Source organism: Podarcis tiliguerta (genome assembly GCF_965153285.1).
Source record: "Podarcis tiliguerta genome assembly, chromosome: 5".
Lineage (NCBI taxonomy): Eukaryota > Metazoa > Chordata > Lepidosauria > Squamata > Lacertidae > Podarcis > Podarcis tiliguerta.
In genome coordinates this window covers 63,722,761-63,750,063 of record NC_139538.1, presented here as the reverse complement: position 1 = coordinate 63,750,063, position 27,303 = coordinate 63,722,761, and the positions used below count along the sequence as shown (strand labels likewise).

Below are 27,303 nucleotides of genomic sequence, written 5' to 3'. Positions count from 1 at the left end.
TTTCAGAGATAATGGTACTTATAGTTCAACAACATCCAAAGGGCCACAGGTTCCCCATGCCTATCCAAGAACGAACCACCATGTTGTTTTTCAAAGAATGAAATTGCCACTTCTTTATTATGAAAGAAGGAATATAGCTGAGACATTATGTGTATGCAATTCTATCATATTGGGCTTTGGGGTAAGGTAGCTAAAATGAATGAGCAGTTAATGAAAAGATACATCAAGGTATTTTATGGGTGGGATGTACACAGCATAATTGTACGTTCTGAAAGTGTAATAGTCTATGATCATGCATTCCTTAATATCCTTTTGCTTTAACACCTGAGCAACATTAGAACCTGCACATTCAGGTGTCTAGCAGATCCTGCAGAACTTGGTAAGTGAATGTAGACTTGTGATATTCACTACAACCACCTCTGGCAAAGTTCTGGAGTGGAAGTGTTCTGTCACTTTCCTGGCTTGCAAAAATACCACAAGCGGCTGGATGAGAAGGTTGTTTTTTTTTGTTTTAACTACAGACAACTGCCGGCGTCCAGGGTCATAGCCACTTTGTACTGAAAAAGTGTGGAAGGAGTGAATTTCAGCACACATGGTGTGTATTTCGAATGCTTTTGATGGAAATAAGGGGTGCGGGAGGTTAAAAATTAAAGTTGGATAATGGGGTTGCTGGATCTATTCCATAATCTATTAGAAAATCTGTTGTTATCAGCAATTATCAGCAGCACGTAAGTTTAGGACAGCAGCAGAAGGGAACAGTGGTGGCAGCAGGGAGCCCTAATGGAAGTACAGTGGTACCTCTGGTTACGTACTTAATTCGTTCCGGATGTCCGTTCTTAACCTGAAACTGTTCTTAACTGAAGCACCACTTTAGCTAATGGGGCCTCCCGCTGCTGCTGTGCTGCCGGAGCACAATTTCTGTTCTCATCCTGAAGCAAAGTTCTTAACCCGAGGTATTATTTCTGGGTTAGCGGAGTCTTTAACCTGAAGCGTATGTAACCTGAAGTGTCTGTAACCCGAGGTAACCACTGTAGAAGACATTAAAAGCTGCACCTCAGCTTTAAGAAAATTTGGGCTCAGCTTATCATCAGTACAGGAGGGAGGGATGTTCTGAATGAAGCCATAGCAATATTACCTTTCAAGATTTTAAGAAGGAGCTGATCTGGATACAGCAATGGTTTTGAGATTCTGGAACATGGTAAGAAAACACGTTTTCTGCATACAAATAGAGCCTAGACGATTTTGGCTTCTTGTGGATGTTACTGCAGCATGCACTGTGGGAATCTCAAGGCTTGGAAATCAATCACAGGGAGCATAACAGTGTGTGAAGTAGCAAATAGCATGCATCCCAGAGTTTACAGGTTTTCTAGAAGTTTGGGTGTGATTGGATGTCTGAAATAGGATTGGCTTTTTGCCAAAGGCTTCAAATGCTGACAAAGAACAGTATACCACCTTGCTGACAGAAGGAGTTTTACATATCTGACCAGAGGAACCAGTCACTAACAATATTTCTGTGTTGTCAATTAATCCTTGGCCAGCCGGCCAAAACATGCTGGCTAAAACCAAAAACTAGCACCACCTCTTTTTAGTTACCTTGGCAACTGCCTTATATTGAGTTAGACCATGGGTCCGTTTAACTCAGTACTGTCTGCAATAACTAGCAATGCTTCACCAGGGTTTCATCTAGAGAACTGTCCTGGGCCTGACTAGAGTTGTCGGGAATTGAGCATGGAAGCTTCTGCCTGCAATGAATGAAGACGCTCCAACACTGAGCTAACTCAGCCACAACTGAAAACTTGTCTGGAGATTTTGCTTCTATTATTTAATCACCAAGATCTTGGATTATGCTATTATGAATACCAACAAAGGAATGCCCTCTAAGGATGCAGCAGCCAAGGGACTATCAGGACCAGCTGGGGGCTGGGCAGGGAACTTTTGGCAGATTTGTTCCCCCAGCTCTCTAGCAGCACTGTGACAAGGAAGAGGAACCGATGGGCTGCTGGAAGAATTGTGAGGAGAAGCCTCACATTTGTGGTTGACATACGGATCAGAATTTGTTTGGAAACTACTTCCAGGTGATGCCATATCCTGAGGTTCTTTGCTAGCAGTGGGTTACTACTGGCAAGTCAACTATGAAGGGAAAACGCCAATGAAGTCTTTGCTTTGGGGTGAAGTAAGGGCAAGGGCCCTATCCTTTAGAAGCGTCCCTGCCTGCCTTTTGTGTAAACCAGGTCCTAATTTGCAAATGTACCTGTCCTCTGCTGAAACAGGGATAGGAGAGTTATCACCAGGTAAGATGTGGAAGAGTAGTTGGGAGATTATCTGCTGTTATGGAGATGGGGCATGATGGTGGAGAATGTTGGGAGGTAGACCTGAAGCATGGGGTGCTGTGTTATATACTACTCAGGGTCAGTCTAGCTCAGTTTTGTTTACTCGGACTGGCTGTGACTCTCCAGGTTTTCAGACAGGTAATCTTAACAACCCTACCTGGAGGTGCCAGGGATTGTTTCTTCTGCATGCAAAGCAGATGGTCTACCACTGAGCTATGCCCTTCCTCAAGGAAGGCCCTTCCTGATAAAAGATTACTAAAGGCAGTTGGCTGATATACTATTTTTAGTGAAGCTGCTGCATGGTGGGATGGGGGGAGCAATTCAGTTTGGTCCACATTTTAATAGGCACAGACCTTCTCCATTCAGTTTAATATCACGAACAGCTTCAGGCGTCCATTCCTATTGTGTTGATGATTTTCAAATGAAAGAGCATCCAGTTGGTTGTCCATTTATGGGTGATCCATTTATTTATTTACTTTTTACAGAGAATCAAAATGTGGCTGATGATTGTTTTGGTGTACATGACTGAAGGAATTGTGTCTTCAGGAGAATTCCAAGAGTTAAAGAAGCCAAATCCAGAGCAATTTTTGAATACTGTAAGTACATCTCTGGATGTGAAAGGAGCATGATATTGCTTGACACTATTTACAGTTTCATCCTCCCCACATATAGGGGAGCTTTTTCCTTTTGAATCTGGAGCTTTTTCCTGTTGCTCTGCACAGCGATTTGGGGTGGGGGGAGCATAATTTGCTTCAAGCTTGGAGACAGCACTGCTGTGCATTTTGCTGAGAAAAGTGACAATTTGTATGCATACACAATACATGCATCAATAAAAAATGAACTAGTTTACAGTGGGATGCATTCAAGGCTGCTTTGGAGACAATCCTTTACATAACCTTATTGCATTATACTATGAATTTTTATACTATTTCATATTTGTCCCCTATTCTGCCGAAAGTGGAAAGTGTGTATATGTGAAAATGAGCTAAAATCTGAATTCTGGTTTTAATTTAATCAGTTTAAATCCCGCAACAACAATGGACCAAGAAGCATAGGCAACCTTTCTGAAAGTACAGTACTTCATTTTGGAAAATTTTGTTTCTCCTTTATCTAGGATGGAATCATTCGTCGCTGGGACTATCCAAGTGAGGTCCATGATAAGATCCTGACAGCTGACGGCTATTATTTAACCATGAACAGAATTCCTTATGGCAGAGGAGGCAAACATGGTGGGTCTCCAATGTGAAAGAAGAAATGAAAATGTAATAGCAAGCCCCATGCATGCTCCAACACTGAGTAGCAATTAAGTAGAAATCTTATGGGCAGGACTGTTTCTTAGAAGTTTCTTTCCAAGAACACCAAACCAGAGTCTTTCCCACCTTCAGGCCCTTCAAAGCAGAAGTCAGAGTCCCTTTCCAGCCCACATGCTGTATTATCTCACAGACAACTCTAGATAGTAAAATACAGGAATGAGAATTTTTTTTGAATGTGCAGCAGGATGTCCACTTACGGAGCCCTTTATGCTACTTTATGTAGCATAGGTGCAAATTTATGTAGCATAGGTGCTACTTTATGTAGTATAGGTGCAAATTTAGATATAATTCCTATAATTTAAATATAAATACAACATAGAGATGATTGTGATCAGGTGACCTGTATGCCTGCTCAGTCTGCTGTCTGGGTGCAAACTGTTGATGGGGAAACTTCAAAGTCCTTGCTCTCTCTTTGAAACTAGCCTTGGACTGGACAAACAGAGGGTGCCTTCAAATGCAGGATAGCCCTCTGCCAGCCATAATAATAATAATAATAATAATAATAATAATAGTCATAATATATTATTTATATCCTGCCCATCTGGCTGGGTTTCTCCAGCCATTCTGGGCGGCTCCCAATAGAATATGAAAAACACAATAAAAGAACAAACATTAAAAACTTCCCTAACTGTCTTCTAAAAGTCAGAAAGTTGTTTACTGTATTTTTCGCCCCATAGGGCGCACCTAGTTTTTTTTTTTGGGGGGGGAATAAAGACATTTTTTTATCCCCCCCCCCCAGGCACGGGGCTGGGGCGGGGGAAGCTTGCGGAGAGCAGCCCAAAGCCCGGGGCACGCTACTCAGCGCGCCCCAGGCTTCGGGGTGCAGGCAGCTCTCCACACCCCTTGGGAGACCAGCGCGACTTCCTGCCAGGCTCCCAAGGGTTGTGGAGAGCTGCCCGGAGCCCGGGGCGCGCTCTGCTGTGCTCCCCAGGTTTCGGGCTGCAGGCTGCTGTCCGCAAGCCTTGGGAGCCCTGCGGGAACTCTGACCCCTCGCGCTCTCCAGGCTTCAGCGAAAGCCTGCATTCGCCCCATAGGACACACACATATTTCTCCTTCATTTTTGTGTGTGTATCCTATAGGGCGAAAAATACGGTATTTCCTTAACATCTGATGGGAGGGCATTCCACAGGGCGCCATTACTGAGAAGGCACTCTGCCTGTTTCCCTGTAATCTCACTTCTTGCTGTGAGGGAACAGCCAGAAGGCCCTCGGAGCTGGACAATGGGGGTGGAGATGCTCCTTCAGGTATACTGGGCCGAGGCCATTTAGGGCTTTAAAGGTCAGCACCAACACTTTGAATTTTGCTTGGTAATGTACTGGGAGCCAATATAGGTCTTTCAGGACTGGTGTTATACAGTCTCAACGGGTTGTCCTCTGCAGAGAAGGCCACATGGCCATCCTAGTGTGCTGCAGTCTTTCTTACGAAAGTTAATTATTTGTATCTGTTTCAGGTTCCAGACCTGCTGTCTTGGTGATTCCTGGATTAATAATGGAAAGTAGCACCTGGGTCTCCAATATACCCAGTAATAGTTTGGGCTTCATCTTGGCAGATGCTGGTTACGATGTTTGGCTTGGGAATGTTAGAGGAACGTCCTGGTCGAGAAAGCACCAGAACCTTTCGGTCTTGCAACAGGAATTCTGGAATTTCAGGTAGATTCTCACAAATTGGGGGTGAGACTTTGAAATGCAAATGCAGTTGTCTATTACTGTCAAGCAATGAAGCACCGGGGCTTATTAGGAGTGGCTTGTTGGGCAGCACTGAGCAGCTAAGTGAGCTACCTGACAGGTGGCTTGCTGCTACTTACCAGGAGGAAGAAGGGGAGGTGACATGGTGCACAGGTAACTACAGAACTGCCAGATTGGCTCCACCAGTGCGTTTGAGCCACACTCATATCTGCCCCACCCAGTAAGAAACAGTGACCCACCTGCCAGGAAGCTAATTGTGTTGCTGCTCCCCAACTGTCAATCTATTTCTGGAGTTTATGTTAGATTTCAGCTGCAGGAAATAAATGCATGTGGTTTACGACTACAAACATAAGAGACTTCTGTGTCTTGAGATCCATGAATGGTCAGCTCACACTGTTCATGTATATGAAATGCTGCTGCTTTAATCAACGACAAGACATCTTGTGTACCAGCATTACATGCCCAACTTTGTGTTTCTACTTCTCAGCTTTCATGAAATGAGCCTCTATGACCTTCCAGCCATGATAGATTACATTCTGCAGAAAAATGGCCAAAAGCAGATCTATTATATTGGACATTCTCAAGGTGCTACTTTAGGTAAGTTTCAAATATAGAGAAGGGCTGTCATCACACACACACACACACACACACACACACACACACACACACACATCTCCTCCTTATTTGGCTTCGGCAAGCCAAAAGTTATCTTTTTTGTTTGTAACAAAATTTCCTTCAATATTGTCCTTACAAGGTTTTGATTCAATGTGATTGCAGAAGTTTATTTCATCAATTTTTTAACAGCTCTTAGATATGGTACCCACAGAACCAGTTGCACAAACTGGTTGATACCCGAGTCTAAATACAATTCTTAGAGATATCTCTGCATTTTTTTGCCATCACTCGGATGATGAGCTTGTTAGTATGTTCAAGACCTCAACCCTGAGCCCCAGAGCTAATATTTGTGAGCTTAATTAATGATAATTAATGTGCATCTCCAGCAACACCCTGTAGTATGAGTGGGGAGCACACTGGATGCTTCATGGCTTGGTACAAATCTCTGTGTGATGCAAGTCTGTATGCACATTTGCCCACAACTATGTGTCCAGTTCCCAAGTAAGAACTTTTTGCTTGTCAGGGAAGTTAGTAAAACTGACTGACTTCTGTACCTTTGCCTTTCTGATTGATGATCTTTTCTTCCTATGCTTTCCCCAATTATCGTTGTAAATAAATTATTGTTTTTTGCAGGTTTCATAGCCTTTTCTATGATGCCAGAGGTGGCTGAAAAAATCAAGTTATTCTTTGTTTTTGCTCCTGCGTACACATTTCAGAACAGCAAAGGCCCAGTAATCCAGATATTATTTTTTCCTGATTTTCTTTTAAAGGTATCAGTTGCATTGTTCTTGCTCTTTATGGATTCATTCAGTTGTTTCCCACAATGTGAATCTGCAGAATGCAGTTTTCTTAGACAAGCTACTTGTATAGTTTGCTTAATAATACAAAAATGGTAAATTTGCTAAAACAGCAAATTGTTTATAAAGTTTATAAACAGCAAATTGTTTATAATGTTTATAAAGTGTCCTTCTCTAACGTTTTTATGAGAGGTAACAGGAAGCCATCAAATAATCAAATGATGTTAATTGCATGAAAGTAGTTAACATGCAAGTAAGAACAGGGGACCCAAACAAGATCAGGACCATGACTGGTGGGAAAAGTGATTGCCCCATGTTGCAATCCCAATGACTTTTAGTCCAACATCTGTTGCACACTTTGTCATAGGGGCCACATACAGGAGACTGCTCACTCTAGATTACCTCTCCACTACAACTCCTCTCACCAGTTTACAGTATTGACCTTTGTTTGGTAGAGAAATGACTAGGCAAACAGATTTATTGGTGGGAATGAATGACTCCCCAAAGCTAATCTCAGTGAATTAATGCCCAGCTCCTTCTCTTTGTCCCTCCTAAGGCTGCCTCATCACCTCTTCTAGTCTCATTACTTCTTTTTGAAACAATCAACCAGGGCTGGTTTCCATGTTTCTCTTTTCTTTTTTTGCCACCCTAGCCAACAGGTGGGGTGCTCAACAACTCCCTGTAGCTGTGTTCTTTTCTTAAAAGGCTCAGCAGTGTTGTGATAGCACCTTGCGCATGGACCCAACTAGTCATAATGTGGTTTCAAATCTCCAGCACTTGTCTCAGGAAACACCTGGAGTTATTCTCTGAGGACTCCAGTCCAAGCCCTGCAGGCCCAACACAAATGTTTGTGGGTGGGGATTAATTTGTTGAGGGTGGAGGAAAAACCAAGCAGAGCTCTTAAAAACTTACTGGAGCTCAAGCTGGCTGTAAGATACCACACAATAAGTGGGAAATGAGGATTCATGTCTTAGGACAGAGTAGAATGGCAACAACTAGAGCTAAATGCAGGTGTTGTCTCTTTAAGAAACCGAGCATTCAGCAGTATCTTTCAGCCAGGAAGAAAGCAGGTTTACCCTGCCACGCCCCGAAAAACTCATTGCTGAGTAAAGTGTATATGGCTGCATTATTATATATAATTATATATAGTAATATAACAACAAATGCTCTTTCAAATGGTTCTCAGTACCACAGGAGGCACTCCAGGGCATTCAGAGCAGGAGCTAGTCTTTATTATAAGTTTGCCTAGCCAAAGCTTGCAACAGAAATAAATTGAACTTTTTAAGGACTTTATTTAAGCTGTCAATCTTGCTATGGCTTCTCATTACTGATGGCAGTAAGTTGGAAGTATGTCTCACCCTGCTGATTGGCTTTTGTATTAACTTAATTTCATGTTGTATTTGTTTGTGTTCTGCATACCTATCTATGCTTTTGCTCGCCTTTCCTGAGTCTTTGGCCTCCTTAGATAGAAATAAAATATTTCTTCTCTCTTTATTCGGGGTTTAATAACTGCCCACTTAGGTAAACAATTCATGTATTGGGGCAAGTAGTTCTTCTCCCCTACAAAAGAATATATAGCTCATTTGTTATTATTTAAGGTGCTTCCATGTGTGTGTGGATGTATTGATACACACACAAAGGCACTTTACATGCCAACCAGACACACAGACAGCAGGGTGTGGTCACTGTATGTGTGTCAGCATCTGGAGCAAGGCCTAGTCCACACAGCCCTATAACCCCCAATATAATCTTTCAGTTTGTGTGTTTGTGTGTGACCTGAAGCTCCCCTGTGTTTCTTTGCTGTGACTTATTATCAGGGCCAGCCCACTCATGAGATAAGGTGAGGTCTCTGCCTCAGGTGGTAGGATCCACAGGGTCAGCAGATCTGGCCTCCAAGGAACGCATCACCTGCCGCCGCCACTGCAGTGGCAATGTCAGCTGTGGCGTACTCCTTAGAGACTGGATCTGCCGCCTCCTTGGCAGCCCTGCCCCCAAGTCCCACCTCTACAGTAGCTTCTTGATGAACAGGAGTTACTGCAGGTCTCCTCCCACGTTTGTTCCTGATGTAGAACTTCACTAGCTCCTTCTTCTCTGGTGGCGGTGGGAATTTTGTGATTCGCCTCTCAGGTGCCAAAATGTATTGGGCTATCCAACAATGCAATTCTAACCATGTCTACTCAGAAGTATGTCCCATAAAATGGGGCTTACTTCCAGGTAAATTGTATATGTATTTTTATTCATTGCATATATCTTTAGATTTGTCACTTGGGCACATGAGTGTAATACGAGAAATATAAGTGCAAGAGAACAAAGACATAAATGTAAGTGCACAATTCTTTTAATGTTTCACAGGTTATATTTGGCACGAAAGAATTCCGCTTATTAAGTAGAAGTCTGAGAGCATTCATTGCTAAGATTTGCAGCAACCAATTAATACAAAACCTTTGCGCCCAAAGCCTTTACCTTATAGGTGGCTTCAATAAGAACAGCTTAAATGTGGTATGTATGTATCTTTAATTATTTTCTTTCTCTTTTACTTTTGGTCCCTTGGCTTGTGGTTTCCCATTCTTCATCTCTTGACTACAGGTCTATTGATTCTGGTACTTTTTCATTCTGTCGTTTTTTTAAAAAGAGAAATAGAAGGGTTGACTTAGAGAGATTTCAAGGCCTCTTCTTGAATCAGCGTATGCACTGATTTTTGTTTCTCACACTTGTTGGCCCCTTTTCATTGTATCTGCCACATTAACAGTTTGTCTTTCTAAAATGTTTTTTTCAGAGCCGAGTTGATGTGTACCAGGCTCACTTTCCAGACTTTACTTCTGTAAAAAATATTGTACACTGGGGTCAGGTAACGTCTTTAAAGCAATGCGTACTTCTTTTAAAAATAATAATCAGCTGAGGTTGTGATTTTTATTCTAAATGTAGAAGCTCCTAGGATGTAATGAGAAAGAGGAGGCAGAGAAGCTGCATTTTGTGAGCAGGACATCAACCATGGTTCTGAAGACACAAACCAATACAGTCGTACCTCTTGTTACCTCAGTCTCCGGTTGTGTTTTTTCAGGATACAAACGCGGCAAACCCGGAAGTGTATACAGTGGTGCCTCGCAAGACGAAAAGAATCCGTTCCGCGAGTCTCTTCGTCTAGCGGTTTTTTCGTCTTGCGAAGCAACCCTATTAGCGGATTAGCGCTATTAGCGGTTTAGTGGCTATTAGCGGCTATTAAAGGCTTAAGGGATTAGCGGATTAGCTGGTAAAAGGCTATTAGCAGCTTAGTGCCTTAGAAAAAGGGGGTGGGGAGCGAAAAAAATTTGCAAGAATCGCAAGACATTTTCGTCTTGCGAAGCAAGCCCATAGAGAAATTCGTCCTGCGAAGCGCATTGAAAAATGGAAAGCCCTTTCGTCTAGCGGGTTTTCCGTCTTGCGAGGCATTCGTCTTGCGGGGCACCACTGTACTTCCGGGTTTCTCTGTGTTCACCTGTGCAGAAGCGTTCTGCATACCTCGCACGTGCACAGAAGCATTCTATTGTGCCGCGCGCGCAGAAGTGGCGCTCTGGTTGCGGACTTTTCGGAGTGCAAATGGCACCCCGGAATGGATCGAGTCCATAACTAGAGGTACCACTGTATTTATGGCAAACTATTATTCTACAATTCAGGTCACATTGAAATACCCGAAAGCTTTCAACTGGTCTTCAGCTTTGCCCTGACAATTATTGTCTTCTGTACTTTAGAGCTGACATCATTCTCAGAGCTTGAAAAATTGCACCAGGCATGCTTAATGCAACTTTTGGTATAATCAGGGGAAAAAATCAGTTCCAGCCATTAGGACTGGTCCGTTCAATTCAATTGTCACCCATCTTAAAAAACTTCTTGGAGACATGTGCAAATTAGCCTGCTGACTGCATACGTAGCCTACCTAATGTTTTATAAATATAATGTCTGCTTAATTTTATTCCTTATAGGCAGCAAAAACAGGGGAACTGAAATATTTTGACTATGGCTGCAAGAACGAAGAAAAATACCATCAGGTAAGGATGTGCTTTGTTGTTTGTTGTTACATTAGTGTTGGTAAATGCATGGCGCTGGGATGTGGGTGGCACTGTGGGTTAAACCACAGAGCCTAGGACTTGCTGATCAGAAGGTTGGCGGTTCAAATCCCCGCGACGGGGTGAGCTCCCATTGCTCGGTCCCTGCTCCTGCCAACCTAGCAGTTCAAAAGCACGTCAAAGTGCAAGTAGATAAATAGGTACCGCAACGTTTCCCCCATCGCCAGCCCCAGAGGATGGGGGGCAGCGGGAAGGTGCGCGACGCCTTCCCGCTACTCTCCAACCCGGCTTTGAGGCTGGCGGTGGGAGAAAGCAGGCTTTCCCCCAAGGAGGGAGAAAGACCTGACTGGCGGAGTCAGTCCCTTCTCGCTCCTGTGGGCTTTTGCAGGAGATGGGGGAATTCCCCCACCTCCCGCAAAAGCAGGCGAAAGCCATGCACTCTTTAAAGGGGCTGCGCGGCTTCTGCTGGCTTTTCTAGGAGGTGGGGGAATTCCCCCACCTCGTAGAAAAGCCCGTAGGAGCCACGCAGCCTTTAAAGAGCGCACCGCTCTTGGGGGCTTTTTCCCAAGGAGGGAGAAGGGACTGACTGGCGGAGTCAGTCCCTTCTCCCTCCTGGTCGAAAAGCCCGCAGGAGTCGCACGCGGCTCCTATGGGCTTTTGCGGGAGGTGGGGGAATTCCGGTAAATGGCGTTTCCGTGTGCTTAGTCATGCTGGCCACATGACCCGAAAGCTGTACTCCAGCTCCCTCGGCCAATAAAGCGAGATGAGCGCCGCAACCCCAGAGTCGGCCATGACTGGACCTAATGGTCAGGGGTCCCTTTACCCTTTACCTTACAATGGCATTGGAGGTTTCTGGCTGTACAGGCTGGACTTCTTGAGTGGAAAAAGGTGAATTGGAGATGCCTGGGATGATGGAGAAAACAACGCCGAGCACACTGAGAAGCAGCTCTATAATATAGCTAGATGTTATCCTGGAGTGTTTGCTCTGAATATTTTGAATAATTGCCATATATATAATTGGCAGACAGAGAATTGGGAGTTCCTCCAGTTTTGGTTGATATTTAAGTTCCCTGTTTTGCATTAATGAAGATATACACACAGGAAGGTGATAGATGGGATATGAAGGGCCCTGCATGAGAGGCAGGATAGAGAGGATCTTCAGGCTAGGGGAAGAAGGGGAAGCTTCCAGGTGAGTGGAATAAGGCGTATGATGCAATTGTAATAGACAGTTTTGTATTCACTTTCACTTTTCTTTTTATTTTCTTCCTTCTCTTATTCTTCTTTTTATCTTTTCTTTTCAGATTAGCTTTGCTTTTATTATATTTCATGTGGAGAACTTTCAATATGGGCGGGGTATAAATAATAATTAATATTTATTACTAAAAAAGAAAGCATAATATACAGGCAACTCCCCATTTATGTGTGCTCAAGGTATGTATGCAGACGTGTGCATTGCTATGAACCCGGAAATGGCATGGAAAGGGGCAAAAACGGCCCTGAGAGAGCATGAAAATGGCACGAAACCAGAGTTTAGTAATCCCAGGAGCCCTCGCATCAATCTTTGAAGCCTGTGGAGAATTGGAGTTTGAGCAAGGAGGTTTGGAGAGAGCGAATGTGGTGTTTGCAGGCTTTTGCAGTGCCGCAGAATGTAACCCCCACGGAAATGTGGAATTGACTGTATGGCATTCTTGCTACATACATGTCAGAATCCCTTACTCTTAATTCATTAAATTGTCAACACTGTAGCAAAATTATTGCAAAAGATGAGGTAAATGTATAGATTTCCCCCCTTGTCAAACTGTCTTAGCTTCATTTCATATTCTCTACAACTTTCCCCTGAGGAAAAACATTTAAATTTAAATTTCTTTGGTAATTTCAAATGTTCATTTATGTTTTACCAAACAAGGGGATTTGCCCAAAGTCCATTGCCCCTCCCCTATAGTTGTGGTGCTTTTCTGTATTTGAATATATAATCTGCTGCATGTTTCCAAATTCTTTGAAACTTATTTTTCTCATTCTTCCTTTTATTCAACTTTACAGTACTTGGAACATGTTCATTTATTTATTTGCTTTTGGCATTTATATACCGAGTGTCCCGTGGGCAGTTCACTAATTAAAGTCTGACAATGTTCCCTTCCAGAAAACTCCGCCATTTTATAAAATAGAAGCTATGACTGTGCCAACTGCAGTGTGGATTGGGGGGCAAGACTGGTTGTCTCGCCCAAAGGACAATGCAAAATTAATACCTCGAATTTCTAATCTCATTCACTACAAGTGCTTTCCTGACTGGAGCCACTTTAATTTCCTTTTTGGACTTGATGCACCTCAACGCCTTTATTCAGAAGTGATTGATATGATGAAGAGAAACCCAATAGAAACTTGGGATTTTTAGGGAGGCGGAAGACAGTTTTTTATTCCACTGGTTTTCAAAGAGTAATTCAAGTCATGTGCTGTTGTACTCCTTGATGGGAGGTTTTGCTTCTGCACATGAGTTTGACAAACTGTTCTGAGCTGAAGCATTCCGTGCTCACCCACCCTAGCATGTTCAGTTCATATTGAGTTCATGAAACGTCGTACCCTGACCTGTTCTTAATGCATGGTTGACCACATCTATGAATGCAATGGTTATGCCCTTTTAAGTTTTGCTATTTCAATCATTAGTTTAATAAGGAATATATCAATCATTAGTAATTGTTTAATAGAGAGGTTTTCATACCTGTCCAACTCTGTGTTCTTTTCCCAACCTTTAATCTATTGATGATTAATGCCTATATGCAACCCTTGCGTATGATTTGTGTTAACCAATCAGCAACAAGAACATACGTGGCAATGCTGTAATATTCAATAAAAGGGACTCTCCGAGACATGCTTGAGAGATGCCTCCCGTATGACACTTGTCACTCGTCTGTCGTTTATTTCAACCCAACAACTCCTATTGATTTTTATACAAAAATAGAACAAAGCACCTGGGTGGGAGAGTGTTCAAATCTTAATTGACTGCTGGTCCAATACACTTTATATTACAGGCACAATTTTCATTTTTAAGTTCAATCTGAACTGCAAAGTTCCCCAAAATGATGACATGTTGCACAACTTTTTTTTAATTTTTACATTTCCCACAACATCTTAAAAAATTCTTCTGAACTCCATCTATAATGGATAGTAATAGATCAGCTGACATCTGGCGGAAGGGGAAGGAAGGAAAGGAAGCCTATATTCTCTACAATTTTGGCACCAAATTTCCTTCCCTACCCCAAAGGATTCTTATGCCAAAGCTAGTTATAAACTATCTCTTTCATTTCTTTTGTTCTTTATAATTATAAAAGACTAAATACATTACTGATACCTTCATATTGGATTTTTTATTTTTATTTTTTTAAATGCAGCTGTGTTGAACCAAAATGAGACTGTTCTGGAAGACTGGTAAATGCCATCTTGGTAGTTAAGATGACTCCAAGACTACTATAATTGTTATTTGATACCAGAATGAGCTCATAGGCCTATCTGCTTTGAAGGCTTAGTTTTGGTTCAGCTAGTTGGGAGAGTTCTGCTGCAGACTGCCTGTCTGTCAGTCATTCCCTTATCTGAGATGGATGAGAGTTGAAAGGGAGCCTCTAAGCCATGGGTGAGTTAATTAGGCTATTGATTCCAGCTTATGTAGCTTGCCTTGTGTATAAATAATGCTTAACATATTAGCACTGTTAGCACTTCATGGACAAGTCGTGAGAGCCTCTCGCTGCTGCTGTTCGCCCTGTGTCTGTAAAGGCGGCGAGGCTCTGCAGGCTGTGTTACGAGTTTATGCCTCTGTCTTACAATAAAGCATTAGAATTTATCACTCTGATGTTTTTGTCATCCTTCTTTGGTTATCCCTGCACCAAACCACTCTCAAGGGCCATCCTTGGGCCCTGCAGTTCAGAGCAGCAGGTAATGTTGAATTGGCTGTTAACTACCTATTAAATAATAATAACTGAAGTAAAATTATTTACAGAAATTTGACACGTTCAGATCTAATACAGGCCATGTTTAATACTTTGCCAGTATATACAGTGGTGCCTCGCAAGACGAAATTAATCCGTTCCGCGAGTCTCTTCGTCTTGCGGTTTTTTCGTCTTGCGAAGCACAGCTATTAGTGGCTTAGTGGCTTAGTGGCTTTAAGAAAAAGGAAAAAAACTCGCAAGAACTCACAAGACGTTTCGTCTTGCAAAGCAAGCCCATAGGGAAATTCGTCTTGCAGAACGACTAAAAAAACGGAAAACTCTTTCGTCTAGCAAGTTTTTCGTCTTGCGAGGAATTCGTCTTGCGGGGTACCACTGTAATTCAATCCCATCCACAGAATAGCAGCAGTCTAGAAGCCTCCTCGGGTCGCGGGTGGCGCTGTGGGTTAAACCTCAGCGCCTAGGTCTTGCCGATCGCATGGTCGGCCTCCTCATTGGAGCATGTGCTTCTTTTTGTTCTTTTATTCCGACATTATTTTGTTGGTAGGTAATAAGGAGAGCAGGCTTGCAGGAAAACTAAGCAGGAGGGACTGGTTTTGCTAGCAAGAATGTGTGTTCTTCCTGCACCTGCCTGTGAATCTTGCATGGTCCATTCATGCCTTCAAACCTGCCGGCCTGCCTGTTGGTTTAGAAGGTTTATTGCTAGTTCGTATATGTGGTATTCTTTGATTGCTGTCTGAGTGAATAAAGCTGGTTCCTGAGTCTAGGGCTGTGGTTCCCAATGTGGGGCACATGCCCCACAGGAGGGCTATTTGATCTTAAGGAGGACAATTTGAGAATGAGTTAAACCAAGTTAATGGCCTTTTACGCTTCCTCCACATGAATAGGAGTTTACTTTTTGAAAAATAAGAATTACTGTATTTTTCGCCCCATAGGACGCACCTGCCCATAAGGCGCACCTAGTTTTTTTGGGGGGGGGGAATAAAGGGGGAAAAATTATTTTTTCACCCAGGCGCGGGGCTGGGGCGGGGGAAGCCCCAGCTTCCCCCGACCCCAGCCCCCAAAACAGGCAACTCTCCGCAAGCGGTGGGAGCCCAGCGCTGGGCTCCCACCGCTTGTGGAGAGCTGCAGGAAGCTCGAAGCCTGGGCACGCAGGAAGCTCAGCGCGCCCAGACTTCAGCATGCAGGCAACTTTCCGCAAGCCGTGGGAGCCCAGCGCTGGGCTCCCACAGCTTGCGGAGAGCTGCGCAAAGCCTGGAGAGTGAGAGGGGTCGGTGCGCACCGACCCCTCTCGCTCTCCAGGCTTCAGCGGAAGCCTGCATTCGCCCCATAGGACGCACACACATTTCCCCTTCATTTTAGGAGGGGGAAAAGTGTGTCCTATAGGGCGAAAAATACGGTATATGTTTGGGGGGGCGGGCATCAGGATTTTAGACAGGCTTAGGTGGGGTGTGGCAAAAAATAAAAAAAGTTAGGAAGCACTGTTCTAGGGCCTGGCTTTGCTATAAGAGAGGGGCCAACACCAAGAGGGATCTGCATTGTGGGTTGGTACATGGGGGGGCACAGGGCAGGGGTGACCCTTCTGTCTATAAGGAAATGGAATTGTAGGCCAGGCACTGTAAGAGACAGGCCTGTGACCCTTAGCCAGGGTGAGACCTTGCAGGATAGGGAGTTGGGTTTGGTGGGGTTCCCCCTCAATGGGGAATTGTGGGGAGGGTGTTGTTGCTGTGGAATTACTACCTTCTGCCCGACAGTGTGAGAAAATCATCACCATAAGATGTGCCTGCTACTAGGTCCTAGATTATTATCTGTGGCCCTAAACCCTCAACTGTACATTAGGACTTTGATGGCAAGATGTTATCAGTATACTGATGATGCTCAGCTCTGTTTCTCCACAAAATCTGGATCTGAAGATGCAAATCAGGTTCCGGACTAGTGCCTGGATGCAATGGTGGGATGGATGAGGGAAAGGTAAGCTGAATTTCAATTATGAGAGGACATCTGGGGATCTGGGGAACATCAGGGTTATCCAGCTGGCTCTGGAGAACATATGTTCAAGCAGAGAGATCCTTCCCCCGTTGCAGGGGAGAGCAATGACAACCTCTAGGCGTACGGCCAAAGCCTCCCCTCAAACAACCCCTTTAACAGGGAACCCTGGTATCGCCACCGCTAAGAGGAGGAGGGTGTGGGTCATGCAGGGAAATTCCTTTCCGGGCCTTCAACAGCAACCTTGATGTAGCAGGGCCCGCGTACCTGCGGAGAAAAGGTTAGCCTGCAAAAGAAGTCTTAACTGAGGGAGGGTATGGTGGGAGAAGCTCTGGATCCAACTGAGTCCCAGGTAAGATCCTCCCTCTATTGTGTGGGCAGGTGGTCCCTCCCCCTACCCGGCGTGGTCACCTTGGCAATGCTTCCCCAGGTGGGATTGGGCAAGTGACTGAGGTAGGCGGAGACCTCCAATTATCCCACCTGGAGGAAGGCGAAGCCAAGCCTGTGCTAATGGTGCCACATAGGGCCCAGGGGCTGGGTGCAACCACGCAAAGGGCAGACCCCATTTAATGTGGGGAGCGGTCATTGCCTGCAGACATTCTCTGCAGCAGAGTGTAAATCAGCAATCCTTGAAGCTATCTGAGACCCTGTCTGAGAGGATTTTATGATGCTCTTTCCTCACTGAAGGCGAGGTTGCCATAGTAACACGGGACAGCTGAAATAGCTATAATAAATGCTGGGTCCCTAAATTTGGATGCTGAACTTGAACATAGTTTCCTTGGTTCTGTGGTGTTGCAGAAGCGAATTCTTACCACATAGACAACTTTCTCTACTATATGTTTTTAGCTTAGAGTAGAATGATTTTTTTGAATTATTTATTTCCAGTTTTTAACTCTGTCTTTTATTGCTCATTTTAATGTTAGTTTTGTGGGGTGTTTTTTTTTGGCAAATTATTACTATTATTCATTAGATTTATATACCATCCCTACATCACAAGCTCTCAGGGTGGTTTACTCACACATTCTATATACAGTGGTACCTCGGGTTACATACGCTTCAGGTTACTACACTTCAGGTTACAGACTCTGCTAATAAAATAAAATTAAATTAAATTAAATTAAATGCAAGTCACCCTGTCCACTGTATAGAAACAACCCTTTTGAATTAAAGGATTTAGCCAACAAAGTTGTCCTGTTCACACAAAGACTTCTGCTTGTGCAATGGAGTTTCCTCTTCCTTTAGTTCCTCCCACCCACCATGCTCCCCCAAATCTGTCTTGATCTGCACCGAACTTTCCAGAGCAAATTTCAGGGGGGGCCAGGGATGCAAGGGAAGGGGGAAAGAAATGCCTCTTCAAAGGCAGAATTCCTTGCAAAGATGAGGCGGCTTGGTTGGATACGTTAGTGAAATGGAAGAATAATTTAGATTAATCCTATAATATCAGGTTGTGAAAGCCATGGCACTGGAATGATGAAACAAGCGTTATGTATTAAACCGGTTATACCCGACTTTTTTATGAGAATATGTCAAAATAATTAAAGCAAATTAACATTGTGGGAAACTATTTATATGAACTTTAGATGTGAGTATTTCTTTACATCTGTACATGGAGAGTTGATTGGCCTTTTTCGGTCCTCATTTTGTCTTTTGGGACAATGAATTTTTTTAAGGCATTGGAGATTTTTAGGTTTCTGCTTCTCTGGTAGCTCTCCAGAGCTCAAATATTATAGTCAGTATATACTTTTAATGATTTGTATTTGTACTTGGATTTGGATTTGTTTTTGGCATCCGTCTGTCTTGGGAGACAATTTAAGAGCGCACTTTCAGGAGTGAAGTCAAACTGTTGGAGAGTTAAAGAAGCTGCCGTGGCTGTAGAGACAGATACAGGAGAGACATCTTTTCTCACAGGTAAGGCAGATGAAGGCGTCCAATTCTGTTGCACCAGATGCACTGTGGTTTTTCTTCTCTCTGTGCTTCTCTAATTGTCATTTCTTCATCTGGTCACTGCTGTGGATACATGGCATGACTGTCTGTCTCCAGGATTTGTAGGGGCCAGTTATTGCCTGGTTTAAAACACAAACCCTTTCTGTCATGTAAAACAGAAATAAAGATAATGGGGGGAAATAAATATGGCTCTGTAAATGAAGATTTGGGCAATAGTTGTGTTACATGTGATTATTACCAATAATGTGTTATATTTAATTAAGCCCTGAAGAAAATTCCCTTCTCTAACAAAGCAGAATGCACCTTAATATTCACTTCTCTGAAAAATGTGAGTTTAGGCAGTTCCCATTTCTCTGCTTTTCTGTAAAGTTTTCATTCTTCAGTTACTTGGAATAAAGGGCATTACTGTTATTTTGAATCGGGTGGAAATGTCAGTCACCTGCTGAACCTTAATTCTAACATGCGTAAACATAAGCATTCATGGACTGAAACCCTTTCTTTATAGATTAGTAAATTTATAAAGGGCATGCCAGTGAGAAGGTAAACGGCGTTTCCATCACTGCATCTTCACTCTCAATTAGATCATCCCAAAATGATTTTTAAAAAATTCCTTCACTTTCAGGAAACTATGTTGGGAAAACAGGAAATGTGGAAGTTTCCATGGGGGCAATTAAAATTCAAAAAGAAATGCATGCTCCCTGAGCAGAAGAGGGTAGAGCTCTAGGGGCTTGTGATCTGAGCAAGCTGCATCTGTGGATGAAGCCTAAGACTGCCATGTCACACGACTGGCTTGTGTTCAGCAGCTTTTCAACTAAAAAGTAGATCCATTTCATCACTAAAAGAAAAAAGGTTTCTCTAAAATAATCCATTTTTCAGGTGTTCCAGGATGTGGCTGCTGGTTATCATGATGGTTGTACAAGGCACTGCGAATCCAGTAGAATCCAAGAGCAAAACAGAAGTGAATCCTGAAGTATATATGAATATTGTAAGTTAAGCTCTTGAGACAAAGCAGCACTATAGCAGTGTTAGTGATAGTTTGCCCTGGTTCACAGGTTTGGTAGGGATGCAGTGGTGGAAAGTGGCAGCAAATCTTCCTACCATGCAGGTGGCTGTCACAGTGAACTGGGCCATCTACATAAGTGCCTGACTATGTGAGCCCCCAATTAAACTGATTCTTTCTCTCTCTTTCATTGGGGAAAATTCACATATTTTAATAGGATCTGAAGGGCCCAGTTCATGGTGAATCTACAGTATTCTGGTGCCTTCCCTGACCAAACAGGGAAACCTGGGCCATGTTATTTTTATTCAAGAGTACTGAAGAACTGTCAGCAATGTCCAATATGCATAAAATATAAAGTTTATACACATTGAAGTCTGCAAATGAAAACTTTTACCTAAGTTTTCTCTCTCTTCAAATTAGAGAGGCAAGAGAATCTCAGAAGCCAGAACAGCAAGAGGGATCGCTGCGCAGTGAAAGCAGCGATCCCTCTTGCTGTTCTGGCTTCTGGGATAGCTGTGCAGCCTGCATTCGCCCCATAAGACGCACACACATTTCCCCTTACTTTTTAGGAGGGAAAAAGTGAGACTTATAGAGCAAAAAAATACGGTACACTGTACCTCATATTAAAACAAGATCTTTATTTTTTGAGCTATGACTCTCTGTTTGCTGCTCCTCATTTGCTGGTCTTCATTCACTTGGAAGATGCCTTCTCATCCCCCCCCCCCCCAATACGTGAATACAAAGAGTGGAAAAATACATACAGTGGAACCTTGGTTCTTGAACGGCTTAGTTGGTGAACAAATCGGCCCCCAAACACCAAAAACCTGGAAATAAGTGCTCCAGTTTTTGAACGTTTTTCAGAAGCCGAACATCCTAGTGCAGGAAGCTCTTGCAGCCAATTGGAAGCCGCACCTTGTTTTTTGAACGGTTTTGGGAGTTGAATGAACTTCTGGAACAGATTAGGTTCAAGAACCAAGGTTCCACTATATTTGTTCCCATGAACAATTCAACAGACCAAACTCGACTCATAGTAAAGTCAGGACAAAACTCATTTCGTCACACCAATGTTAGGGTTTTCTAATTCCTGCAGAGTGAAAAAATCCGGTACTGGGGATATCCTTCTGAAGAATATGAAGTTATTACAAAGGATGGCTACTTCCTGAGCCTGAACAGAATTCCAGGAGGTAAACTTGAGGATGAAAGTCGATTGTAATAGAGGAAATAAAGGCTGCCTCTTTGCACACTAGCCTTCTTCTTTTCTCCTCAAAGAGCACAGTTTGGGCCAATAAGGAAAAAGCACCACCAATGTACAGTGCAATAACACTGTTACTGGCACAGACCTTCAGTCTCTACAGCTGCCTCAACAGGGCAAGGTCTACCGAAAAGAGCTGCTGTGCTTATTAGACCTGGCACTCCTGAGCTGATCCTGTTTCTTCTAATAAAGCGTTAACGTCACTCCTTGCGATTAATTGCTGGTTCCCTCTGGCTCCCTCCTGACAGTGCGCTTGGTACCATCTTAAACAGGCAGCCTGGAGGACCAACAGTGCAGGACAGACTGACAGACAACCAGTTGGGATGCCCTCCTGTGAGCGATTGGCTAGAATGCTGATAAAGGCCATGAGACTATGAATTGTGATTGATGCGCAATGCCAAATGAAACAACCATGTAATGCAGATGTGACTAAAACTACATCTGCTGTAATTTCCTCTTTTGTAAAGCTGCTAAAACTATTTATGATATGGGGGAAAGCTGCTGAGGGCACTCTGATTTGGATCCAATAATTTTAGGGTGGATATGCATGTATACTTTCTCTCTCTCTCTCTTTCTCTCTTTCTTTCTCTCTCTCTGTCATACACAGTGCCAGTTGTCTTCCTTTCCATGAAAAGAAAACCTAGGACTCTTTGAAACTAGCCTCCTCATTTCCATACAAAACATTTTAGCCACCGTATGCTGCACTCTTAGTATGAGCATTATGAGTGGCATTATAGAGGTTTAAACTTCTGAAGCTTTTTCATTTTCCAGGCTTAAAGGCCACTATATTGCTGATTCATGGTTTGGACTTGGAAGGCAGCGACTGGATAGCAAATACGCCTCATCAGAGCCTGGGTTTCATACTAGCAGATGCCGGATATGATGTCTGGATTGGAAACAACAGAGGAAACTCTTGGTCGAGAAGACACAAAAACCTTACCATTGAAGAAGAAGCATTTTGGGATTTCAGGTAAGTTCAGAAAAGACTGGAATTCAGCACTCAATGGACTGTTGCGTTTTTCTCCCTTTGAAGATCTCCCCTGTGTGAAATAACTCAACAAGGTATACTTGATGATTTGTAAGTGTAATCAATATGAGATAAAGTTTAATAATTTTATATATGTGCAAAATGTTTTTCAATAGTTCACAAGGACATACGCATTGAACACACTCTGGAAATGAAAGAAAACTCAGCTCAGTGCATCTACACTGACTGGAAATACATCTCCAGAATTTTAGAGAAAGTATCCCAGAAATAATTGAGGGTGGCAGGATTGATCCTGGGACATTGCAGGGGCTTGATTTCTTGGCCCTAGAAAATTATACGCACAGTTTTGGTCACAGTTTTGAGGGTGGGTTAATGAATATTGGGTCAAAGGTCAGAAGAACCCCAGCTCTATCATGGCGCTGTCTCAATCCAAGTTGCGTCTCCCACAGGTGACTTTGAAGACAGACTCCTGATCCTGAATAGTTTGATCCTAAGCATATTTACTCAGAAGTAGTGATGGGTGAACTACTCTTGACTTGATTCAGAATTCGGCTGAGCAAAAGAGCTTGACATTTTTTTGGAGGGAATGCCCCTCTGAAAACTCTCACATTGCTAATGATGTCACTAGACATGTGATGAGGTCAGTGATGGTATAAATGGATGCTTACCTCCTGGCAGACTTACTCCAGGATTGTAACCATAAACTGTTTTCACTCAGCCTGAAACCAAATGTTCCTGGAAAATATTTATTGGAAGATCATTTAATCTTCTTACCTTCTCTTCGCTAAAATAGCCAGTGCATGTAAGCATAGCATAGCACACACACTTAATTATTACGGATGTCTCCTGACTTGCAGTTTTCATGAAATGGGCATCTATGACCTTCCTGCCATGACAGACTTTATTCTGCAGAAAACCGGACGGGATAAAATCTACTGTGGTGGCCATGCTCAGGGATCCACCGTAGGTATGTGAAGCATAAAAGTTGGCATTTAGCTGTGAAAAAGACATGTGTAGTCTGTGACTGCATTATTTGCTCTCTCCCCCCACACTCAGGGGCAGTAGAAATGCAGGGGAACACATGTCAGGTGGGTTTTATCCAAGAATCAGATTAACTGAAAAGGCTGAGTGCTGAACTTCATCCTGGCTGATTGGAGAATGCAAATATCGGCCCTGTCATCACATTCACTGTTGCACAACACACACCTATTGCATTCTTTAACCTACTTGTACTCTGAGACTCAAAATGACTTGCTGTGAAGAGGTCCAGACATAAAGGTGGTTTGTATAGACTGCAGGGCCTTAGCAATATTTCCAGTTTTGCCATTTACCTTCTTTCTTTTCATCTGCATAACAGGTAGGTACACACCAATCAACAGTACTAGGCATCTAGAGTCTAGAAAACTGCCCAGTCTAATTCTATATACACACAGGTTGACAATTTAAATTACTCATTTGGTTACAAGTTTTTGACTGTAAATACTGATTTGCTTTGTACACCATCCCCTCCCCATTAAAAGAATGCTAAATGGAATTTATCATCTTTTCCTCCCAGCTTTTGTTGCATTTTCTGTAATCCCTCAAATGTCTGAAAAAATAAAGATGTTTTTTGCCATGGGGCCTGCATACACGCTCCACTTCAGTATAAGTCCCATTATACGAGTGCTGCGTATGCCTAACACATTGTTCAAGGTATGTGTAAAAGGGTGATTTTCTTATTATCATGTAGGGTTTACAAGATCAGTAATGTCAAGTGTTACGTTCTTATCCGAGTTTTATAGGAAAATAAAAATAAACAAGCAAGGCTAGCTTTTGTGGGGGGAAATAAAACTAAATTCATTTACTTTTTGTCATAGATGCCATCTCTGGAGCACCGGGTGCCAAGACACCCACAAAATGTTCTCTGTGGCTGCCCTGCCAGGCAACCCAATGTGTTGCATGTTGCGGTGGGTCGCTCTGTCATGCCCTCCCACGGCGGGGGCGATGTATGACATCATGCGTGTGTGCTGGGCACTATCAGTGTTGGGTGGAACCTGGTATTCCTGCCTCAGTTGCCTCAGTTTCCAAATGTTTTGGAACTTGAACGGTCTTCCAGAATGGATTACGTTCAAGAACCGAAGTACCACTGTATTCTGGGCACACTGTCTCTGCCTCTGGAGGCGGAACAGAGCAGGAAGCTTGTCAGAGAAATAGTGGGACCATGAAAATAGCAGGGTGCAAAGGATCCACTCATCTCCCCTCTACACGCACACATTGGAATGATGGTAAGGGGAAAGCATACGGGTATAAAAATGGGCCACAACTTTATTTAATTTACAGGGAACTGTAATAAGCAGAAGTTGTCTAACTCCACCCCTGCAGCAGGGCAAGAGCTAGGAGGACCCATCTCCCACTGTCTAGCTTACATAGCACCATACAATCATAGAGTTGGAAGGGACTTCCAATGGTCATCTAGTCCAACCCACTGCAATGCAGGAGAGTCCACAACCTCCTGAGGGAGACTGTTCCAATGTTGAACATGGGCAACTGCCTTCCATCCTGACTCCAAGGACCAGATCAGTCAATTGGCTGATATCTCGTTCTTACCTGCTTATCTTAAAGTATGCTAATGACATATCTGACTGCCTCGCCTCATCTTAGCTTAGAGGTGATGTTGCCAGCAGGGCCCAAGAGTAGTTCCCCTCCCACATTCCTGTGAGCCAACTGGCTGTGAGAGGGTGATTGGCTAAATAACTCTTCAGCATTAAGATGCCTCGGGCCATGTAGCCTAGCTCTAAACCCTTCATTGTCCACACCGAACCTGCCAGAAGAGGGAGCTAGCTCAGATTTCACTTTCTTACCCATCCGCATGCAGGAGAATACATAGAATGAGTTGAGTCATCATCAAAGCATGGGTAATTTGTTGTGAGTTGCTTTGGAAGCCTTCACAACTGAAAGCTGGCCTATAAATATAGCAAAATCATAGAGATAGAAGGGACCCTAAGTGTCACCAACCCAACCCCTGCAATGCAGGAATTAAGTAAATAAAATTAGTAATTATGTAAATAATGCATTTGATCAAGACAGCAAAATCTGTAATCCTGGTTAAAATTATAATATGAACATCTGTTGCTGTATTAGGAAATATACTGGTTCACCATGTAAAGAGTCTCTGGATTTTTACAGATTATATTTGGCACGAAAGAATTCTGCCTGCTGAGTCCCAAACTCAAAGAACTTTTGGCTCAAAAGTGCAGCTGCCAACCGGTTGATGCAATCTGCAAACAAGCTCTTTTACTTATCAGTGGATTCAACGAGAAAAATTTAAATGCGGTATTTATGTGTGCTTGATAAATATCCCTCCTACTATACACTTTTCTATTCACACTGCTCAAATAGGCTTAATTCAAGCAATAAAAATACTTAATATGAAAAGCATCAGGAAAACTCTCCAGCATGAATAATAAAATTGATTATTTTGGGTGCTTGATTTCAACATAAAGAAGTTACAAAGTCGAGCTTGAGGTGTACGGATTTTAACCTGCTGGAAAATAAGACCACTTTCAAGAGTTTGTCTGACGTGGCTCCTGCAAAGTCAAAGGTTGGATGTGTCACTGGCCTCTGAATCACTGTGAACTCCAAGTTAAGAAGGACTGACTTATGACTTCTTAAAGGGGTGCCAGTTACCTATCTATACATGCTTTCCTTGAGCCATCAGCAATACACTTGAGCAACTAATACAATAGCACGTGGCTGCTTTTGATCAGCACAGCACTTATCCTTCCTTAGCTTATCCCAGGAAGCCATGCTACACATCCACACAAGACTATGTCTCCATACACACCAAAACTTTAAAGCTCATTCAAAGCAAGCACCAAAGAACCTGGGAGCTGTAGTTTAAGGGTGCTGGAAATTGCAGTTCTAGGGGGATGGTCTTTGTATGGTGTTTCAAAGCCTGGTATGCACACAACTGCAGACACTGTTTCTTGCAGCTTGTGGTGCAAAAACCTCTGAAGTGGAAGGAGATTTAAATGCACCTTTTCTTTCAGAGCCGAACTGATGTGTACACATCAATATTCCCGGATTATACTTCTGTGAAAAATTTAATCCACTGGAACCAGGTACAGTTAGGAAAATGAAATACATCTGTTGTGTGTTCTCTACCTACAATATTGCAACATAATGATTTTTGTTTAAATACAAGGAAGCTGCATTTGAGTCCTGAGCCTGAGGTTCCTTACCTCTGATATAGAGCAATAATTGTGAAATACTCTTCTTAAATTGTTTCCTCTCCTGATAATCTCTGCTTTGATGTCTTGGCAGAAGCACACAGGCTCACACAGCTTTGGTGTTATGTTTCATTTTCTAGTCTGGTAGAACTGGGGAATTCAAATACTTCGATTATGGCCCAAAAAACATGGATAAATACAAACAGGTATGTATATTTTTGCTTGGATTGGATAAGGATGACTAGGAAAGGTCTGGTTCCAGCAGTGGCGGAGCAATCCGATCAGGCGCCTGGGGTGGCATGCGTGCCCTGCGCCCAGTAGCAGGGCGATCCGGGGCAGGATGCTCCATGGGGCCTCCAAGGAGTCTGCCTGCCTCCTCCCACTCAGCTGCCCTACAGCTGAGAGGGAGGCGGCGGGTGGACCGTTTGGAGCAGTGCGGAGCCTGTGGGTGCCCAAGCCACCATGTCACTCCCAGGAGAGATGCTTGGCTCGGGTGCACTGCAGGCCCCGTGGTGAGTACCGCCTGGCATTTTGTCACCCCCTTCAGTGGTGACACCTGGGTCAGACCTCCCCCACCGTACCCCCCACCCTCTGCCCCAGGTTCCAGTGTCCTACATTACACACGTGTTCTAATTATCTCCATTCACAACTTCCACCTCTGAAATTTTTCGACCAAAAATAGTAGTTGACTGGTATAGTAATACTCCCACAAGGCTCTTGAGCTTTGCTGAGAAGGCATGGCTGGGAATCCCTTGAATTAGAGTTTAGAAATTCTAAAATTGCTTTAGATTACATTTCAGTGGCATCTGTAGTTTATTCTCATTTTTTCTTCTTTTCACAGATGACTCCACCCTTCTACAAGATAGAAGAGATCACAGTCCCAATTGCTATGTGGAGCGGAGGACAAGACTGGGTTTGCAGGCCAAAGGAAGCTGTGCAGCTGCGGTCTCGAATCCCTCACCTTGTTTACCATAAGGAGTATCCAGACTGGGACCACTGGGACTTCATTTGGGGCATTGATGCTCATCAGCGGATGTACATGGAAATCCTTGACCTGATGCAGAAATAGCTGTGGGATTTCTCTTTTGTTATGCAATGATTTTTCTTTAAAATACTGGTCTTCCACTGACACTATAGCAGCATTGGAAACACCCATGCTGCTACATGCTCTGCAACAAAATCAGAAAACTCTACACTTGCACTATAT

At 43.3% G+C, this 27,303-nt stretch overlaps 1 protein-coding gene across 1 annotated transcript; it reads left to right on the top strand.

Moving 5' to 3' along the window:
* The first annotated feature begins 358 nt into the window (after positions 1-358).
* On the top strand, positions 359-27,303 carry LOC310677874 (lipase member M-like). Its single transcript, XM_083441054.1, has 20 exons — positions 359-379; positions 522-595; positions 2,816-2,926; positions 3,445-3,559; positions 5,094-5,292; positions 5,816-5,925; positions 6,577-6,713; positions 9,093-9,239; positions 9,517-9,588; positions 10,700-10,765; positions 12,924-13,162; positions 19,525-19,633; positions 20,739-20,832; positions 21,672-21,870; positions 22,746-22,855; positions 23,444-23,580; positions 25,054-25,200; positions 25,917-25,988; positions 26,237-26,302; positions 26,938-27,303. The coding sequence occupies exons 2-20, from the start codon at positions 593-595 to the stop codon at positions 27,163-27,165; spliced, it is 2,361 nt and encodes a 786-aa protein (XP_083297180.1). The 5' UTR covers positions 359-379; positions 522-592; the 3' UTR covers positions 27,166-27,303.

What these genes read in the sequence shown, in the direction of transcription:
- LOC310677874 (XM_083441054.1), top strand. An exon ending in TTCTCAAGGTGCTACTTTAG is followed by an intron (nt 5,926 to 6,576) that starts GTAAGTTTCAAA and finishes TGTTTTTTGCAG; the next exon opens with GTTTCATAGCCTTTTCTATG. An exon ending in TTCCTGATTTTCTTTTAAAG is followed by an intron (nt 6,714 to 9,092) that starts GTATCAGTTGCA and finishes AATGTTTCACAG; the next exon opens with GTTATATTTGGCACGAAAGA.